Raw genomic sequence first — 21915 nt, forward strand, 5'->3', positions numbered from 1 at the left:
AGAATTTTCACTTATGTCAGAGTTTGGGTTTTAAGTTGTTGATCATTGCCACTTAAGGGTATTGATCTCTCCTATCTTATAAAATATGATTTCCGAATTACATGTTTTGTATGTATGTTGTTTTAAAGGAGCGAATGCTACAGTACAGTCATTTTTGTCCTATGCTTGTTGATTTTAATTAGTTTTCTGTGAGCCTGAGGAAAACATAGTATTTTAGGAAATGCAGTATAGCTTCCTAAACTTGATTGTCTGGACCTGGTTCAGATTCATTCTGGAGATAAAACAGCAGTATTAGTCCAGAGAAATATCCCTGTGCCTGTCTTTTTATCAGAAATTGTAGGCTGCCTGAGAAGGGCTCCAGAGGCCACACCTGACACAGGATGTAAAGTTGTCTACACTGGCTCACACACATCCTCCTCCTCCAACATTGCCTCAATTACTGTCTCTGGTGCAAGCCAGAATTGCAGGACCTTGTGTTCTGCTGTGCATATGAAGCTATTAAGTCGTCATAAAATCAGTCTGCTGTTTTACCAGTTAGTGGGATGTGGCAGAAAGGGCCAAAGTGCAAACATAACATTTTTGTGTGTTCTAAGGGAATGAAAGCAGGCCCTAAAAATACTCAGAGCAACATGATTACCTCGCGTACGCAGACATAAATATTCTGGGACACTTAAAAACCAACTTGCAGCCACACAAGAGAACATTGAATATTAATTAATAAAACCATTTAGTGAGCAACGGAGCCTCGTAGTTGGCTCTGAATCTCACAATGAAATTGAACAAGAACTTCCAGGGATTTCACCTCTGAACTCCGATTTCACCGAAATGTAGATAATTTTAGAGTTAAATATGAAGGCCATTACACAATTGATCCAAGTAAACCAGCAGCAGTGGGGTAGTGACATCTCACTGTGTCTTCCAACAGTGGCTAGAAGTAAAATATTACATATGCCAATCAGAAAACTGTCAGGGAGTCTACTGCTAATACTAATCTTAGTCTAGAATTTGTTGTGTGTTCATTTTGCTGCCTATTCGCAGCTCTTCAGAGATGTCTCTCAGCCATAGCAGGTATTCCAGCTGTGCTGGTGGTGACCACTGTGGGCTCCCACAAGTCAGCAAAGGTTCTAGCCAGAGGCATACTTTACTTTGCATGTGGGTACTTAATCTGGTGATACTTGCTTTAAAACTTAGTTTTCTGAAACAATTATCATCTTATAAAAGCAGAGATTGTGTGCATTAATCATGAAAGAGGCCTATCTCCAATTCACTAAACTAAAACTTGGAAAAAATTAGATTTAGGAAGCTTCTGCCTACAAAGGCGAGACGTGTATTGTTTCTCTAAGTCTCATCAGCAGCAGAAGCCACAGAGCAGTGGCCTTCCTTCCAGACTCCTGTCCTAGGAAGTTTATCATTCTTTAGTATAAAAACTACACCAAAAGACAGTCACCTGCAGATGGAGTGAATCGCAAGATCCTGTTACAGCTCAGCTGTTTTAACATAACTTCAGAAATAGATCCCATTGACCTCTCCAGCCAGAAGTAATTCTATTTTAAGCACTATGCAGTAGTTACTGAAAGAGGAATGGTCTGAGTGATATATGCTTTTTGTGGATGTGGGATTTTTCTTGGGTTTTGTTTGGCTGGGTTGTTTTTGCTTTCCTGTGTTTGAGGGGTTTGCTAAGTGGAGCTGGACTTGAGCAAGGGCTGGGGAGTTGGGAGCCTGCTACAGAAGTAGGAAGAGATGCTTCTCAGTGCAAGTCCATGGCATGAGACACGTGAACCCCACATGCCAAGGCCTTAGCTTTAGGTACCTTCAACTCGAAATAGGTAAATGATGAAGACAGTTGAAAATACAGTGTGAGGCCGGACACAATGACTCACACCTGTAATCTCAGCACTTTGGGAGGCTGAGCCAGGTGAGTTGCTTGAACCCAGGAGTTTGAGAACATCCTGGGCAACCTAGTGAGACCCATGTCTCTACAAAAAAAAATACAAACATTAGATGGGCATAGTAGCATGCGCCTCTAGCCCCAGCTACTTAGGAGGCTGAGGCAGGAGGATCACCTGAGCCCAGGGAGGTTAAGGCTGCAGTGAGCTGTGGTTGCACCACCACCCAGACATGAACCAAGCCTTCTTTTCCAGTGAGAGCAAAAATCATAAGTATGATTACTTAAGAATTACAAGTAATCATAGCCTTTCACTCTCCAAGCTTGTTAGACCAAGCTATTCTTTGAGACTGTAGAATTAACAGTTCATTAGCAGCCTGGACAACAGGAGACCCTGTCTCAAAAAAAAAAGAAGAAGAAGAAGAAGAAGAAAATATAGTGTGCCCTCCGCCCCCAATGCCGGTAGGAAAGAGTTACCACATTAAAATCTGTATTAATGTAGTGAAATCAAAAGTAAATAAGATGGTTTTCCTTTTCTAATACTTACTCCACATGATGACTCAATAAGGCAGGCAGAAGAAGCTCTTCTAAGGGAAGTTGCTGTGCAGCTTGAGGCCCATGGTCAGCTTCTAGAAAGGACCCCGAATCATTAACCCTCAAATAGAGTCCCCTGAATTTGGAACGGAAGTGTAAAATGCCCACCACGAAGACTTTCAGAGAAGTAGGATGCTTTGCCATCTGACTATACTCTTGTATAATGAACAAATTCTTCTGTATAAAGTTTCACTGTATAAAGACCCATCTTGATTTCAGATAAGAAAGTTTTATTGATCTTGCAACTATCAATTCTGCTCTGTTCCTCCATAAGCAAGTACCCAACCAATCATAGTAAATTTACATTAAGCTTAAAGGCTATTGGTATGAGTAAAAAAATTTCATCTCGTTAATATTTAAGTCAGTACCTTAAAAAGCCAAGCACATAGCAAGCACTCAATAAATGCCTGATCGATTGCATTTTTAATCTTTTATCTTTTTTTTCTTTTTTTTTTTTTTTTTGAAACAGTCTTAACTCTCTCCCTCTGTCACCCAGGCTGAAGTGCAGTGGTGTGATCTCAGCTCACTGCAACCTCCGCCTCCCAGGGTCAAGCAGTTCTCGTCCCTCAGCCTCCTGAGTAGTGGGTACTACAGGTGTGTGCCACCATGTTGGCCAGGCTGGTCTTGAACTCCTGGCCTCGAGTGATCCACCCACCTCGGTCTCCCAAAGTGCTAGGATTACAGGCGTGAGCCACCGTGTCTGGCCTAGTCCTTTATCATATACTCTAATTAATTACAACTGGCCACTTTTCAACTAAACCTTTCCTCCCAAAAAGGACTGCCCATCACACTTACAAAGCCATGTAAATGGCATCCATGGAACAAGCTAGAATTGATTTCTTATTTCATAGAGGAAAGAATTCCATCCACTGACTTAATTATCTGTAGTGCTTAAGATGTGATGTGCTTAACAGTGTTTAGTGAGAGAAAGATTCTCTGTTCCCTGGTCCTGTTTCTTGGCCTTTTCTCCATCTGCTGCTCATTTTTATAGCCAGCTTCCGGGTGCATGCCATATTTTCTCCATTCTGATGGAAAGATGAATGTATATTTTAAAATTGAATGAAAACTACAAATCCTGGCTGTGTTTTATTATCCCCATCTTTGTTTGTCAATTTGAAGAAATTGAAGGGAGGTAACGATTCTAAGACCCCGTAGTACAGAAATATTCTGCAAAAAGCAGTAGTATTTGAAGGATCATTTTTAAAAGTTTAATATCAGTATTTTAAATGTAAGAAATTTGTTCTACCTCATCAATTCTAACTTTAAAAGAATTCCTATAAATTATTAAAAAGATGCCAAATTCATTCTGATGATAAACACTTAAGAGTAGAGATTGTTTTAATTCTGTGTACTTAAAATCATTTTCTGTGTGCTGAAACTACTTGTTTTGCGTCAGAATTTTCTATTGCATTTCAGTTTTTAGCATCTCTTCTAGAACCTTTAGAATGTCAGATGGTACATCCTAGTGTTTCTGTTAGGATGCAGGTAAGTTGTATTCTTGCCAGATTCAACTGAAAATGAAAATACTGGGCCAGGTGTAGTGGCAGGCGTCTGTAATCTCAGCTACTCCGAAGCAGGAGGATCGCTTGAATCTAGGAGTTCGAGGCTGCAGTGCGCTATGATCACACTTAAGAATAGCCACTGCATTTCAGCCTAGGCAACATAACAAGACCCCATCCCTATTAAATAAATATAAAAATGGAAATACTCGGTTTTTTCATTTTTTGGGTAAGCAAGTGTTCTTCCATTTCTTTCTAAGATTTTGAAATGTGATGCTTGCAAGTCGTTTGCCTTCTCCATGAAAATACTCACTAGACATTTCTGCTGCCTTTAAGAGGAATTTAAAATTCTTTACAAAAATCAATTAACTATGCTTACCACAATCTTAGTATTTATCCTTAGTTTTGACTTAAACAATTTGTAATATGTATTGCCTCCTCAAAGAGATGGAGGTCTAGAGATAAACAAATTCTAGGTGAGTTTATTATTTACCTACAGTAAATTAGTATTTTTATAGCTAATTGGGCTTTAGCAACACATAAGTTATTTTAACTTCCCAAAACCTTGATAATTTTATTAGCTATGTTAATGTCTCTGATTTAATTTTGTCCTTTCAATTTGTAAAACTCCTTCTCCCAATATATATTATTGTCTTTCGTGTAATTAAAGTTAATATTGTAGTTAGCAATTGCCAGCGATAACTGGTTAGGGCTAACTCCCCTGTTATTGGTAACTATTTACATAATATATTGTTCAGCATAGAGCTTCTAATTTAAAATGATTTCTAGGTTGTGTATCCTTTTGTTATTAATCCATCTTACTGCATTTTCTTAGAATAAAGAGTATCAAGGGAACTGACTCCATACTATTTTTAGTCAGAAAATTAATACATTTCATAATTAATGTTGTAATATCCACGTTGAGGCCAAACAATGTAAAATTGATGGTTAACTATTTGCATTTTATACTGTAAGCTTTTCTCTTGAACTGTCTCATGCTTTCTACAGTTATGACTTAAAATATTTACATTTCTGTCTCTGAGCATAATGTATCTGTATGAAAATTAAAACTGCTACAAGCTGTCAGCCTGACTATCAGCAGTGTCAGGTGAGCTTATGGCAGAAGCAAAAGATTAGAATTTGAAGCAAAAGATTAGAATTTGAGTTGATTTGGAAAAATAAGATTGACCTATGCAACATAAAATGTTTTTTGTACTGAAGAGTGAAGGGCATGGGGAAATCCTCCTTGTTACCTGGTGTCATAACCTCTTTTGTGCCTGTAGATAATACAGTTGGCCCTTGAACAGTTTGGGATTAGGGCTATCAAAAGTATAAATTAGGGCTTCCCAAAAACTTAGCTACTTGACCAGAAGCCTTATTGATAACAAACAGTCAGTTAACACATACTTTTTTATGCCTTCAGAGTTTTATACAATAAGATAAGCTAGAGAATGGAAGACATTATTAAGAAAATTGTAAAGGCTGGGTGCAGTGGCTCATGCCTGTAATCCCAGCACTTTGGGAGGCCAAGACAGGCGGATCACTTGACATCAGGAGTTCAAGACCAGCCTGGCCAATATGGTGAAACCCTGTCTCTACTAAAAATTCAAAAATTATCAGGGCATGTTGTTGCATGCCTGTAGTCCCAGCTACTCGGGAGACTGAGGCATGAGAATCTCTTGAACCCGGGAGGCGGTAGTTGCAGTGAGCCAAGATTATGCCACTGCACTCCAGCCTGGGCAACAGAGCAAGACTCTGTCTCCAAAAAAAAAAAAAATACACACACACACACACACACACACACACACACACATATATATATATGTGTGTGTGTGTGTGTATATTTTTTTTTTAATTGTAAGGAAGAGAAAGTATATTTACTATTCATTAGGTGGAAGTAGATCATCATAAAGGTCTTCATCCTCATCATCACCATGTTGAGGAAGAGGCTGAGGAGGAAGGGGGGGCCTTGGTCTTGCTATCTCTGGGGTGGTGGAGGTGGAAGAAAATTTGTGTATAAGTGGATCCCTAAAGTTCACACCCATGTTGTCACGTGTCAGCTGTGATGCCACAGGCTTCTATATGCGTCTCTAACCTGTTTCCACAAGAGACCAATTCCTGAGGATGCTGTTGCAACAGGACTTGGCAGAGGAATGAAAGGGTTCCTGAAAAACCCTCCCAGAGTACCTATAGGAACTACTTTGATCCGTAATTCAACTCTCGTCTGCCTTCTAAGACAGAAACCTCAGATCTCCCTCAGCTTGTGGGTGGTACCATGGGAACCATCTGCATTTTCCAGTTATGACTTCACCTTTATGTGTTTAATCTGCCGTCTTCTCATTTCTTTGCCCAGATAAGGTGATCTGTGTCTATGATGGTCAAAAGATAAACAAGAATAATATTTCAGTATATATTTGCAACTCACAAATTTTTCTTAGAATGATTTCTTTTATGTCATTACATATAATACAATAAGTAAACAAGCTTTTAACCATAGTTTTAAACTATTCTTCTAAACACTACTGTGTTGCAAATGCTGACAATTGAATAGGCTTTAATGTTTAATGGACTTTTAAAGTTGTAAATGGGTAGAGGTCAGGAGTTAGAAAATGGCAATTTTTTATTTTTTCATTTTTTGAGACAGATTCTCGCTCTGTCGCCCAGGCTAGAGTGCAGTGGCACAATCTTGGCTCACTCCAACCTCTGCCTCCCGGGTTGCCAAAGTATAACTTAGGACTTCACAAAACATAACTACTTGGTTCCTGGGTTCAAGAGATTCTTCTGCCTCAGCCTCCCCAGTAGCTGGCATTACAAGTGTGTGCCACCACACCCAGCTAAATTTTTGTATTTTTAGTAGTGACTGGGTTTCACCATGTTGGCCAGGCTGGTCTTAAACTCCTGACCACAAGTAATCCACCCACCTCCCAAAGTGCTGGAGTTACAGGCATGAGCCACAGCATCTGACCAGTTTTAAGAAGCTAAACAAGCCATGTGCAGTGACACGCCCCAGTAGTCCCAGCTACTCAGGAGGATTGAGTGAGCCCAGGAGTTGAGGCCAGCCTGGGCAACACAGTGAGTCACCGTCTCTAAACAAAAATAAATAAATAAAAAGTTTAAAATACAAAGCTAAACAAATCAGATTACATGTAATACATTTGCCTCCTTTAAGTTTTCTACTAAGGGCTATTCTAAGGATAGATTATCTTGAAATTATTTTGAAATTGAAAACTGAATTATATTTTTACTTTTCTCTGATGCACTTTCATTATTTTCTCTACCCCTTGGAACCTTTTTCAGTTTCATCAGGCTGGGGAGAAATGCCTCATGTTCACTCAAAGACTGAAAACTCTTGGGGAGAACCATCCTCCCCTTCTCCCCTGGTGGATAATGGCACAGCAGCGTGGGGGAAGCCACCCAGCAGTGGTAGCGGGTGGGGAGATCACCCTGCCGAGCCGCCAGTGGCGTTTGGAAGAGCTGGCGCACCTGGTGCTGCCTCAGCCCTGTGCAAACCAGGTAAGCCTAGCATTGTGCTTGCCCTGATCTGGCAATTTAGAAATGACTCAAAGTATTGAATTTTAAAAATTAGAGTTTTAGGATACTTTCCTCATTATATTTACGCTTTTACTACAAACCAAGAATCTTGGCCAAGCACAGTGCCTCACACCTGTAATCCCAGCACTTTGGGAGGCCAAGGCAGGAGGATCTCTTGAGCCCAGGAGTTCGAGACCAGCCTGGGCAGCATAGTGAGACCTTGTCACTACAAAAAAAATGGAAAAATTAGCCAGGCATGGTGGCACACGCCTGTAATCCCAGCTACTCGGGAGGCTATGGTGGGAGGATTGCTTGAGCCCAGGAGGTTAAGACTGTAGTGAGTCATGATTGTACCACTGCATCCAGCCTGGGCAATAGAGCAAGACCCCATCTCTTAAGAAAAAAAAAAAGCCAAGATTATAAAATATTTGCCATGCCTGATACGTGAACACGAAGGCGGTTTTAAGAGATGTCCATGCCCTCCTTTTATAATAATACAAATAAATGCAAGAATCAAAGCAACCAGCATATTATGTTTGATTCTCCTGGTAATGCCCACACTACTTCAGCAGTATTCTTGTACCTGCCACATTAAGTAATTTAAACCTGCTATTTCACTGAGCAAGATAGATAAAGCATGTCATCTTCTTGAGATAAGTTTTTAAAAATATGTTTTACCTCACAGCAGCCTAACGTATCTTGCCATCTTGCCCTGCTTTCATCTTGTCAACAGAATTCCACTTTGGGTGGAATTCGCCATGTTTGTTTTCAAGTTATTTATCCCTAAACAACTTGAAAAAATAAAAAAATTGTACATTTTCCTCCCATTTTCTGAAAGTGTAGCAAATTTGCAGGTAATAAATATCCTTATAAATGTCCAGATTATGTATACCACGTGGAATTCTTATAATATATGGGTGTTTTGCAATGTGATATTTGTAATATTAACATGAATATAAGATTACTGATTTAAATCTGGTATTAAAATTAATTCTGGCTGGGCATGGTGGCTCATGCCTATAATCTCAGCACTTTGGGAGGCCGAGGTGGGTGGATCACCTGAGATCAGGAGTTTGAAACCAGCCTGGCCAACAAGGTGAAACCCCGTCTCTACTAAAAATACAAAACTTAGCTGGACATGGTGACGGGCACCTCTAATCCCAGCTACTCAGGAGGCTGAGGCAGGAGAATCACTTGAACCTGGGAGGCGGAGATTGCAGTGAGGCAAGATCAGGCCACTGCACTCTAGCCTGGAAGACAGAGACTCTATCTCAAAAAAAAAAAAAAAAAACTAATTGTTCACATAACTGCAGAAACTTCATCTTTTTTGTTTTTGTTTTTGTTTTTTTTTTTTGAGATGGAGTCTGGCTCTGTTGCCCAGGCTGGAGTGCAGTGGCACGATCTCAGCTCACTGCAAGCTCCACCTCCTGGGTTCACGCCATTCTCCTGCCTCAGCCTCCCGAGTAGCTAGGACTACAGGCGCCCGCCACCTCGCCCGGCTAGTTTTTTGTGTTTTTAGTAGAAACGGGGTTTCACCATGATAGCCAGGGTTGTCTCAATCTCCTGACCTTGTGATCCAACCGCCTCAGCCTCCCAAAGTGCTGGGATTACAGGCGTGAGCCACCGTGCCCGGCCAGAAGCTTCATCTTTTCTTTGGACATTATTAGATGTCCTAGATATTAAAATGCAACTTTATTGCTTTTATATTTTGTTTTTTTGCTAATGCTCGATAGTGTGTTCCATATAGTCACCACTCTGCTCAAAGTATTTATTCCATTTATATTACTTTTTGTTACAAACCTAAAGGATAGGGGAATTTCTGAGTATTTAGATTCATGTGCCATTTTGAGGCAGTGTATTCTATCTTGAGAATTTTTCCTTGGAGGCACAGTTACGTGTCTATTCTATATGTTTATCAGCATTATATCTTCATTAAAGACCCAGCTAATTGCGCTATTACCTAGTCTTTGCCCTTCTTCATATTCTTCCAAGAAGTGAAAATTTGGGGTAATTTTGATACCGAAAATCACTTTGTATTTTAAGAAAGGAGGGAAAAACAATATCTGAAGTGGAAACTCAATAGTCACTTTGTAGCTCCATCTGCCTAAGACCTCCATCCTGCTAGTCTGTAAGCGTCTCCTATGGGCTTGTTAGAAATGCAGCCTGTCGAGCCCGACCTCAGGCCTGCCACACTGCACGTGATCCAGCTGACTGTCATGAGTGGGCAGGTTTGAGAAGCTCTGCTCTGTGTCACTTAATCCTCACAGGTTTGGATCAAGCAGTGATTAAGAATCAGACAGAGGTGGTCATTTCAGCAGCACACGTACTAAAACTGGAACAATACAGAGAAGACTAGTGTGGCTCCTGTGCACAGATGAGATACAGATTTATGAAGCATCCCATTACAGATTTTCCTGCCACTTGTGATGACTCCTGCCTGTAATCCCAACACTTGGGATGCTGAGGCAGGAGGACCGCTTGAGCCCAAGAGTTTGAGACCAGCCTGGGCAACATAGTGAGACACCATCTCTATTAAAAAGAAAAATTTTGCTGGATGTGGTGGCACATGCCTATAGTCCTAGCTACTCAAGAGGCTGAGGCAGGAGGATCACTAGAGCCCGGGAGTTCGAGGTTGCAGTGAGCTATGATTGCACTACTGTACTGTAGTCTGGGCAACAGAGCAAGACCCTGTTTCAAAAAAAGAAAAAATGTACAAATTTTAAAAACCACACAGGACAATGAAATGTTTTAGGAATCTACATTTCTGTAGCCTTTTCATACCATGTAGAGATTGCCACCTTCCCTGGTGGCCCCAGGATTTGTTCTTAGCATGTTTGTGTTTTAGAATGATCTATAGTTGGTTAAGAAAGTTTAGAACAGCACAGAGTACAAATAGCTGGTGTTTGAAGGAAAAATTATGTACATATACATGTTTATTTACATATGTAGCAGAAGAAATTCAATTCTGAGATCTGGGAGAAATGAAGGCATAAAAAGGTAGATTGCAGTGCATCATTTGTCCCGCCTCCCCTAAATTATTTGTTATAGTGGAAGCATCGTCCGCGTTAGGAACGTGAATTTGATAAGTTCATGTTTGCTCTATTTCTAGCTTCAAAATCTATGCAAGAAGGCTGGGGCAGTGGTGGGGATGAAATGAACCTCAGTACCAGCCAGTGGGAGGATGAAGAAGGGGACGTGTGGAATAATGCTGCTTCCCAAGAAAGCGCCTCCTCCTGCAGCTCCTGGGGGAATGCCCCCAAAAAAGGACTTCAAAAGGTAATGCGTACAACATTCTTAAAGATGGGATACCCTGAAAACCAAAGGTATTTCAAACACATTCAGTATCCAGTTAATCAGATGAAAAGATAGACCTGAGGTTCTCAAAGTAGTCTTAGGACCCTTGGAGGTCCCAGAGACCCATTCAGGGGAGTAAGCAAGGTCACAACTATTATCATGCCAGTACTAAGACTGTCTTATTCATTTGAAATCTCTCTCCAGTATAGGGTAGAGGTGTCCAGAGATCTTTATTATAGCAGAGAATGTGCAGAAACAGACATGAAAATCCAGCCATTTATCTTAAACCAGACATAGAGATTTGCCAAAAGGCAAAACAATGCCACCCTTCTCATGAAAAATTAATTACTTTTTATTTTAAAATGTTAGGTTAATGTGTAATGACTTTGTTGTTATTTTTAAACAAAATATTTTTAAATTTTCTCAGTTTTAATTTCTAATACAGTAAATAGCAAAAGACACAAATCATATAAACAAAAGTTCTTTGGGATCTTCAGTCTCTAAGAGAGTTTTATAGGGTCCTGAGACCAAAAAGTTTGAGACAGTTGGTTAAGAAGTCTTAAAACAGATGGGCAGGCCGGGCACAGTGGCTCACGCCTGTAATCCCAGCACTTTGGGAGGCCAAAATGGGTGGATCACTTGAGGTCAGGAGTTCAAGTCCAGCCTGGCCAACATGGTGAAACCCCATCTCTACTAAAAATACAAAAATTAGCTGGGCGTGGTGGTGGGCGCCTGTAATCCCAGATACTCAGGAGGCTGAGGCAAGAGAATTGCTTAAACCTGGGAGGCAGAGTTTACAGTTGCAGTGAGCCAAGAACGCTTCACTGTACTCCAACTTGGGCGACACAGCGAGACTCCTTCTCAAAAAAAAAAAAAGACACAAATGGGCAGTCATCTAGAAAAAATTGAGATACACATCTCATATATATGTGAGATACATGAGACATGTATCTCTTTTTTTTCTAGATGACTGCCCATTTCAGTCCACATTCAGCATGACTGAATTTCAAGTAGGTCACAAATTTAAATATTAAAAATATAAAAATGTGAAAGAACATTAAAAACAATTTTGGAGTCAGAGAGGCCTATCTAACTATGACCAAAAGCTAAAAGGCATAAAGGAAAATCTTTTGCGTCAGTAGATAAATATAAAAACTGTACATGACAGAAAATACCATAATCAAAGTCAAAAGAAAAATAGCAAACTAGAAAAATATGTTTATAACTCATATCATAGAGAGGGCGGATCTCCCTGATACATAAAGTCCTAGAAACTGATTAAAAAAAAAAAAAAAAATCAGCCAGAAAAAAAAAAAAATCACAGAATGTGAAGAGTAGCTGGTCCACAGAGAAGGAGCACCAGTGGTCCTAGACACAGACTCACAGGAAGGCAGTGCAGTTCCAGACAGCACTCAGAGATGCCTGCCATTTTTCATCTCTCAGACCTGCAGAAAGCCAACGTTTTGATTTTTTTTATTTAAAAAAATTTTTTTAGGGACAGAGTCTTGCTGTGTCACCTAGGCTGGAGTACAGCCTTGAACTCCTGGGCTCGAACTGTCCTCCTGCGTCATCCTTCTGAGTAGTTGGGTCTACATGTGCATGCCACTCTGCCCAACTAATTTTATTCTTTATTTTTTCTGTAGAAACAAGAGTCTCACTTTGTGGCATTTATACAGTTTTGTATTGCAGCATTTTTGTAGTAAAAAGATAAAAATGGTTTAAATGTACATTGGTGGAGTAACAAGTTAATTGTCATTTCTACATTATGCAAAACTATTTAAAAGGAAATTCTATATATGTATTGATATGAAAGGATCACTCAAGTACATTGTTAAATGAAAAGCAAGGTGCAGAAAAACATGTACAGCGCACACCCTATTTTGTGAGGTAGGAGGAAGAAAACCGTTCGTGTGTGTATTTGTGTGTGTGCATGCATGCGCACATAGTGTATTAGCTTCTATAGAATGTTCTAAATTCTCTGGAAGGGCAAATAAGAAACTGCTATGAGTAGTCTCCTCTTGGAGAGAACAGGAACTAAGCAGATGGGGCAGCATGAGATGAAAACTTTCTTTATACCTTGTTTATGCTTTTGAATCGTGTGAATGTATTCATGTTCAAAAAAATGTAGTTTAAAAAAGCATTCAGTTAATAATCAGCAGAAACCAGAAACTAAAATCAGAGCTTTCCGCTCGTGAGTAGTAGAAGTGATTACAGACATCAGAAAGAATCTTTTTTACAGTTGGGCTGGCAAATAATCCAGTTAACGATGGGACCAAAAATACCAAATTGGTAAATTAAAATATTGGCTGATCTGGCTCTGGCCGCATACTAATGATTAAAATAGCCCCCAAATAAGCTAGTTCCTTGAGGAAAGAAAGCCTGTTTGTAGAGCTCCATGTGCTCTATGATATAACTGTGGCAGGCTCAATTGTGAAAAACACTATGAAGAATATTTTTAGAAGGGGATTTTTTTCATATTATGATAATGCATCATCAGAACCTTTGCATTTATAGGCTCAGAGGGAATGTTTTGTTTTGTTTTGTTTTTGAGATGGAGTTTCGCTCTGTTGCCCAGGCTGGATCGCAGTGACACGATTTTGGCTCACTGCAAGCTCTACCTCCCAGGTTCACGCCATTCTCCTGCCTCAGCCTCCCGAATAGCTGGGACTACAGGTGCCTGCCACCACGCCCGGCTAATACTTTGTGTTTTTAGTAAAGACGGGGTTTCACCGTGTTAGCCAGGATGGTCTTCATCTCCTGACCTCATGATCCACCCATCTCGGCCTCCCAAAGTGCTGGGATTACAGGTGTGAGCCACCGTGCCCGGCCAGAGGGAAGTTATTGAGAAGCCTCCTGGCTCCTCTGTGGTGCCATGCCCTCCCCCCGACACTGCTCTTTCTGTAGCTGACCTTTTTCCTCATCCTCTCCTTCACTGACATTTTCCTCCTTACTCGTTTTCTCTACCCTGTGAGCTATACATAACAAATAGTTAATAAAACTAACAGGTTTTTTCTCTCTTTCTTCTTGCTGCCTGTTTATTCATTGGAATAAACCCCCCTCATTTTATCATTTTTCAGAATAAAGCTCAGAAAAGGGCAAAAACTGTGTAAATAATTTTTAGTAAACTTCACACAGGGCTATGTTCAAGGGAGCACTTAGAATTATTGGATAGTAAAAATAGTATATATTTGTGATGAACTAAATTATCTGGGAAAGAGAAATAATTATCTTGCTTTTTTTAAGTTCATAAATTGCACACATATACCAACCTGCAAATGTACCTTGATGCTTTCCATAGTAGTAGCCATGAAATACTGTTAGAGAGTTTCTGGAATACAGCATTATTCAACGTTAATACAAAAAGATCCTGTGACTTTTAAATGACCCTGAATTTAGGCTGTCTCCTATTTCTGGAAGAAATGCATTAAAATATAGCTCATGGACTTTCCCCTTTCCCACACTTTGTTCCAGGGCATGAAGACATCTGGCAAGCAGGATGAGGCCTGGATCATGAGCCGGCTGATCAAACAACTCACAGACATGGGCTTCCCGGTAACTGCTGTCATATTTTACTGCTACCTACCATGCTTCCCAAAATGAAATGCCCTGATTGTTTCCTCTCTGTGTTTGCTCTGTGTGTCAGAAGGCACCAGGATTATTTGAGGAATGAGATATTGACATCATCTAACTCTTGAATCTCCTTTTTACCTGGGTAGTTTGGGTTAGGGATCATTGCTTTGAACTACAGCAAAGACCCACATAATTTCTGTCAAAAAGGGTGTGAGAGCCTTTTCCTAGAAAAGAAAATGCTGTTTTTTTGTTTTGTTTGTTTGTTTGTTTGTTTGGAGGCAGGGTCTTGCTCTGGCACCTAGGCTGGAATGCAGTGGTGTGATCAAGCAATCCTCGTGTCTCAGCCTTCCGAGTAGCTGGGACTACAGGCGTGAGCCACCATGCTCGGCTAATTTTTGTATTTTTGGTGGAGATGAGGTTTCACCATGTTGGCCAGGCTGGTCTCGAACTCCTGGGCTCAAACAATCTGCATGCCTCGGCCTCCCAAAGTGCTGGGATTACTGGCATGAGTCGCTACGCCCAGCCAGAAAATGCTGTGTGATTTTTAATTTTCATTGGTTTTATACAGTTTTATGTTTACTTTTAATTCATAATTAAAAGTGAATTTCATTAGTGTATAGAGTATATTGACAAAGATCACAAAAGAAAACTTGGTATAAAGTACTAAAGTTTCATATCCAGAAAAAGTATCCTAACCAGACCTGCTTAGTTCCTGAGTTTCCAGTCATATGTAGGGAGAATTCATATTGCAGAGCGTTCCCCTGAAAATACCACAGTCTGTTCAGTTCCTGAGATTGGATGGCAGTTCAGATGACAAGGAATGTTGCCCATATTCGCCATGTATTCCCTTCATGTGCCTTTTTTCAAAATCCTTATTCAAATGAATGTTTATATTTTAATTACTGTAGATGCCTTTTAAAAAATGAGTCCAGAATGGCCTCCATGTAGAGGAAGAACCCCATCCTTCACATTGGGCACAGGCCCTCTGCATTGGGCAGGGCATTGTGTTGGTGGCCCAGGCTCTGCCTGTGTGAGTGGGCAAGAGGTTGACCATGGCCGCAGCGTGTCCTGATTTATACTGTCTGAGTTATCGTGGCACCCTAGCGGCTTCTATCATCCCCTGAGATTACTGTGTTCCAGTCATAAATTATCAAAATGAATCTACTTGTTTTGTTTTTCTGTTTCTTAGAGAAAAGTTGTTGATGATAGAGCCTAGAGTTGATGAAGTGAGAAGTGAAGCTCTGCACTCCAACAGTGACTGACATAGTTGCTGGGACTAGAGAGAGGCATGGAGATGGCCCCATGACAGGAATCCTGTCCTAGGAGAGCATCCTGTCCTCATGGCAGGTGTCCTTGTCTGTGGCCCTGCTGTCTTGGCATAGATTGCATCTTTATGGAATCAGTGCTACTCAGTGTTGTACAGAATGATTTTAGGGCCAGACACGGTGGCTCACGCCTGTCATCTCGACACTTTGGGAGCCCGAGGCAGGAGGAGGACCACTTGAGCCCAGGAGTTTGAGACCATCCAGGACAACATGGAGAGAACCTATCTCTACAAAAATAATACTAATAGTTACATTTTTAAAAAATGAAAATGATTTTAGGAGTACTTACAGGGTTTTACTGTCACTCTGCATTTTGTTTCCAAAGTGTTAAATACACATGCTTTACTTTGAAAATCAAGTCAATACATTTTCTTATTACAAGTATTTTTAATTCAAAAGACATTGTCTCTAACTTCAACAGTGAAGAAATGTATTTCCAGTTCCAAAACCTAATAACTATGTCTTTAAGTTGATAGTAATTAAACTATTTGTAAGCTTTCCTTCTGTTAATTAATGTGCATTAATGAAAACTCTGTTTTCCTACTCAGAGAGAGCCAGCAGAGGAGGCCTTGAAGAGTAACAATATGAATCTTGATCAGGCCATGAGTAAGTCATACAACATCCTTTTTAAAAAGGTACCCAGCTGTGAAGTTTTACTTTCCAGAAGCATTTGGTTGTAGTCATGGTTTAATGGTTGAATATGTCCTGGGTAGACAGGACCAGGCCACAGTGAAAGAGCAACCACACAACAGGCTGGAACCACAGAGTGAGTCTCTAGGGACTAGTGGACTTTGGAGCCGAATCGCCAATACCATAGTTGAAGCATGTTGGCTTTTCTCAATATTTTCCCATATGTTTTAAAGGGAGGTAATAATGACACTCTGAGAGACACTGGAACCACACACTGGACTTCAGTGGACGCTGAGTGCGTTCCTCATGCCTTGCCCCAGAGTGGACTTGCCTAGGGGCCAGCAGAAGCGTCGCCTTGCTGGTTGAGCACCAGCTCTTGTTGAGAGATAAGATTTTCTGTCAAGGAACAAGCAACCCTAGTTCTGGACTGCTTTAAAAGTAATAATAATGTTAAATATTTACATTTAAATATAGTTGATTCTTATTTTCTTGGTGGTTATGTTCTATAAAGTCACCACAAACACTGAATTAATGAATACTGAACCAGTGCTCCTAGGAGACATGGGGTTGGGTTCCTCGGAGACACAGGGTTGGGTTCCTGTGAGCCTTTGCTCACAACATTTTTGTCAACCAGTCAATATATAACCTTGTTTTATATGTTTTTCTGTTTCAAGACACCTTATTTAATATTGATATATATTTCTCACAAGTAATTATATGCCATATTTGTTAATACTAAAACATTAACCAAGAAGGGTGTACCATTTTTCTGACCCTGGATAATGTGACCATAAATTTATTTGGCTTTCAGACTCATAACAATGCCGTCCACTACACTCATGAATCCACAAATTTAGCTTCTTTTCCATAGCCCTATCACATGCCCAGATGTTACTTGAGTACTTCTGAGCAGCCTCACATACAGGTCAGTGAATTTTCTCTTCCTTTTTCTGGATGTACCATGTCATTGATTCATGATCATTGAACTCAGGGCCAACAGTGCTTTAACTCATGCCTACATGAAACTTACTTGACACGCATACTTCCTCCGTAAGGTGCTTTACTGCCTTCTTGAGCTTAAAAACACAAGACAGCACCTCAGCCCCACATGGGGGGACCATTTTAAACACCAGCATCACTGCAGAAAGCACAGAAATACGAAAAGCATGACAATAAATGAACGACAAAAAGGACGCTTCTTTACAGCTTGAGATCTGAGGCCCAACCTGAACTGGGAACATGAATGTTGGGCAACTCACATTTTTTTTGCCAATCTGCACATGTCCACAAATAACCACAAAAGTGCTGCAATTATTGATTTGGGGGTTACAAATTTTAGCAAGTAGGACAGTTTTACAAGTACAGATTTCATGAATAATGAGGATAGACTGCAGACTGTCTAATCGTGCACGTGCGACAACATGTGGTGCAAACTGCCAGGGTGGGACAGAGCAGGGTGTGCTGCAAGAGGTGAATTCTAACTCCCTAGAACTGTGGAGCAGGATGGAGGGTGGGCCAAACACACACTAGTCATTAAGCCAACAGAGCCATGAGAATAGAAACAGTGTCTGTTTTGCACAGTATTGTATCCCCCACATCTGGAAGAATCCTTGCAGATACAGGACTCGGTGAATGGAGAGGCACAGCCATGAAGTAGGAGAGGAGCTGTTGCAGACAGAATAATAGGGAAGGCCCCTGCAAGAAAGTGACCATTGAGTTCACCAGAAATGAGGAAGCAAGCTGTATAGAAAACTAGGGGAGGGGGTGCATCCCAGGGAAGAGGACAAGCCGAGCCCCTGAGGACCAGCCATGGCTGGTGTGGCTGCTGCAGAGAGAGCAGAGGAGCGGCAGGGCCAGATCAGAGAGTGCAGGAGCCATGGAAGGATGCACGAGACCAACCCCCATCCCCTCACCTGAATCCTTGGCAGCCCCTTGTTGGGCTCAGCCCTAGCAAAGCCAAGGGCTGTCTCTGCCCCTGGCTTCCCTGTGTTTAAAGGGGTGGAGGGTCTCCATCCCTCCTTGAGGCCTTAACTGGTGCCTGTCTTGTGCTCAGCACTCACTTGTTTTGTTTACAGCGTTGCTTCTGTTTGTTGTGCTCCAGGCGCTCTGCTGGAAAAGAAGGTGGACGTGGACAAGCGTGGGCTGGGAGTGACCGACCATAATGGAATGGCCGCCAAGCCCCTCGGCTGCCGCCCGCCAATCTCCAAAGAGTCTTCCATGGACCGCCCCACCTTTCTTGACAAGGTATGAATATAGGTGGTTTTTTGTTTTTGCTTTTTTAACAAGAGGAGTTTTTCATTTCAACTGTGTCCTTAATACAAGCCAGATTAAAAATTTGCTGGACTGTAATACTTAAATGACTTTTGTCCATTTTTTTCTAACATTATGAATGTTGAACTCAAAGAAGGGAATGTCGTATTTCATGTGATGTTACTGAGAATGAAAAAGACTGGGATTGAAAATAGATTTTCATTTTTATTTTGTGATCTTGGCTGGTTTTCTGCTTCAATTTGTCCAGTGGGCAAGGATCATCAGATTTCCATTTTAAAACACAAATATCTCATTTTAAAAACACAGATCTTCCCTTTGGAAATGATGTGTTACATGTTTATCCTCAGGAAAAGGGATTGGAAGTGGTGGGGCTTGGGCACCCATCTCTGGCTGCCCCTTATCAGCTGGCCACATGAGTGACCACAGCAGGCATCCGTGGAAAACTCCCTGAATGTTTAGCAAGTCCAGTCACAGCTCAGTCCCCGGTGTTGTCATGTAATGATGTCCCCACTCCAGATTGGTGTGACTACAAAGCGGAGAAAAGCATTGCACTAAATTCAATGCAAACATTGAGCCTTGAAAATAAAATTGAAGTAAGGAAGGACACATTTAAAAAAAAAAATCACCAATGAAAGGAGGCTGGGTGTGGTGGCTCACTCCTGTAAACCCAGCTGAGGTGGGTGGATCACCTGAGGTCAGGAGTTCGAGACCAGACTGGCCAACATGGTGAAACCTCATCTCTACTAAAAGTACAAAAATTAGCGAGCATGGTGGCACATGCCTGTGATCCCAGCTACTTGGGAGGCTGAGGCAAGAGAATTGCTTGAACCCGGGAGATGGAAGTTGCAGTAAGCTGAGATCGTGCCATTGCACTCCAGCCTGGACAAGACAGCAATACTCTGTCTCAAAATAAAAGAAAAAAAACAATGAAAGGAAAGGCTCACAAGCAAAGAATATCAGAGATGGGACTTGATCTTACTCTCAGAGTCCTCCAGCACGTGATCTGCTTCAGCTGCAGCTGTGGGGTAGCCCAGGGTGAGGCTCACATCCTCGTCCTCGTCCTTCCCATCGCCAGTGTGGACAGAGTTCAAACTCATAATGCCCAGTGAAATTGGAATACAGATAAATAATTTTTGAAATCATACTAAAAAATTACTGTTCATCTGAAATTCCAGTGTAACTCAGCATCATATATTTTTATTTGCTAAATCTGACAACCCTAAATTGGGACCCTGACATTTAAAATATGGAATAATGCACAGGCTGGTTGTGATGTTAGCTGACATAAATTTGCAAAAGACCTGGCACATAGCATGACCTCAATAGATGTAAAAAAATAATAATAATAATAATAAGGTTCTGTCTTTTATAACTTACTTTTATAACTCACCCTCTTCTTAGATTACACTCTATGAAACTGCTGTGTTTGTAGGTCAAAAACAAATGTCACAGAATTCAACCTATGTATACCTACAGCTTTGGTAATAACTTCTCAAAAAGAATCTGTTTATTTGAAAATGGTTGTAAAGTGCTTGTTGCCAATGCCTCCATCCTTCCTCCGTGCTCCTACCTGTTAGGAGCCAGTAGTTAGGAGAATAGTCGCAGCTAATATATGTGTTTGTAAAATACTTTTAAACTGAAAACAGCATCTTAATCCTATTTCTCTTTTTCTTTTTCCCTTCTTGCTTTTGCCCATGTTCTCCATTCCCTTATCCACACTTTTTTGATCTGTTAATTATTTATCCATCCATGCCTCCTCTGTTTCCTTGGGAAACTGTTTGGTGCTTTGTCTGCTGATGGACACTGCACACAGCTCACCCTTTCTTTCTCCAATCAGGATGGCGGCCTCGTGGAAGAGCCCACGCCTTCACCGTTCTTGCCTTCCCCAAGCCTGAAGCTCCCCCTTTCACACAGTGCACTCCCCAGTCAGGCCCTGGGTGGGATTGCCTCCGGGCTGGGCATGCAAAACTTGAATTCTTCTAGACAGGTAAGGCTGTTGGGAGAGAGCAACACGTGGCCTTTGTTTTACCTGCCTTCTAAAAAATGTGTGTTTGAGACATAAACTTTCTTATTTGTAGTTAATACCTCTATTTTAAAATATGACTGAAAATGTACAGGTAGTTGAAATACTACAAGGATTTCCCTTCAAGTGACTTATTGGAGTCAAGGGTTGAAGTAGGAAATGCTTTAGTTATATTTATTCTTAAACTTAACTAAAACGTGTTAAGTTCAGCACCCTTGGTCTAACTTGGGACTGGCTGAAGTGATGATGTGTTGCACAGTGGTCTTCGGCTGCCAGATCCATCCAGAGGTCCAGGTAGTCCCCAGCCTCTTTCCTCCTGGCAACCAAAACGTTACATCTGTTGATCTGTGAGAAAGCACCACATTCTCCCCCTTTTTCCCAGAAATAAAGATGACATCTCTTGCAAGGTGGTTCTCAGGAGTCACACTGGCATTTTTTTCCAGACTTCAGCACTCTTTGGGTACAGGCGGAGATCACCTTTCTAAATCAGTTACTAAAGGAAGAACCTGAGAGTGTCGTTTGCCACTTCATCTTACTTTTCTCATATAGACTCTTAACGTGAAGTGTTGTACCAAAAAACACATGATCCTTTCCCATCCCTAGGACATCCCTTCTCTCTGATTTTCTTAGGGATGAGGTTGACACACACACACCCCTTGGAGACATGTCTCTAAGACACTGTGACATGTGGGTGGCCAAACAGCCTCTGTGTGCCCATTGTCCCAGTGTTGTTACCAGTAGTGCCCTTTCCACTCACCAGCGCCCAGCTGTGTGATCTTGGCAATCTGACATTACCCCCATGGTGGTGATGCAGTGAGACCTCTCATTTCCATTGTTCTGCCAGCTTCAAGTCAGCAGCCCCGCTAGGGTGTGCACTGGGGTTAGTTCACAGCTGTTAGGTTCACAGAAGGGGGTCTCTGCCAGTGCCTCTCAGGCGGCTCTTCCCAAGTGAAGCTGTACAGTACCTTACCTCACCTATTTGTCAGGTAACTCATTACACAGAGTGAAAACTACAGCTACAATATCTTTATCATAGTTAATACAGAATTAACTACCTGAATTTGTCAGTTCATTCCATTTCAAGGTTTATTGAAATAATAACTATATTTCCTGTTTGAAATGTTGCCGGCCGGGCGCGGTGGCTCAAGCCTGTAATCCCAACACTTTGGGAGGCCAAGATGGGCGGATCATGAGGTCGGGAGATCGAGACCATCCTGACTAACGCAGTGAAACCCCGTCTCTACTAAAAAAACACAAAAAACTAGCCGGGCGAGGTGGCGGGCGCCTGTAGTC

The 21915-nt window shown here is 41.3% G+C and overlaps 1 protein-coding gene across 2 annotated transcripts in view; it reads left to right on the plus strand.

The window, feature by feature from the left end:
- TNRC6C (trinucleotide repeat containing 6C) overlaps positions 1-21915 on the plus strand; it is a 111428-nt gene that overhangs the window by 57028 nt on the left and 32485 nt on the right. For both annotated transcript variants that reach the window (XM_011988168.1, XM_011988095.1), the window contains exons 5-10: positions 7276-7491; positions 10619-10785; positions 14275-14355; positions 16247-16304; positions 18430-18572; positions 20437-20586. In XM_011988168.1, coding sequence (XP_011843558.1) covers positions 7276-7491; positions 10619-10785; positions 14275-14355; positions 16247-16304; positions 18430-18572; positions 20437-20586 — 815 coding nt within the window. The remainder of the gene's footprint in view (positions 1-7275; positions 7492-10618; positions 10786-14274; positions 14356-16246; positions 16305-18429; positions 18573-20436; positions 20587-21915) is intronic.

This window comes from Mandrillus leucophaeus, unplaced genomic scaffold (genome assembly GCF_000951045.1).
Source record: "Mandrillus leucophaeus isolate KB7577 unplaced genomic scaffold, Mleu.le_1.0 Scaffold1, whole genome shotgun sequence".
NCBI classification, from domain to species: domain Eukaryota; kingdom Metazoa; phylum Chordata; class Mammalia; order Primates; family Cercopithecidae; genus Mandrillus; species Mandrillus leucophaeus.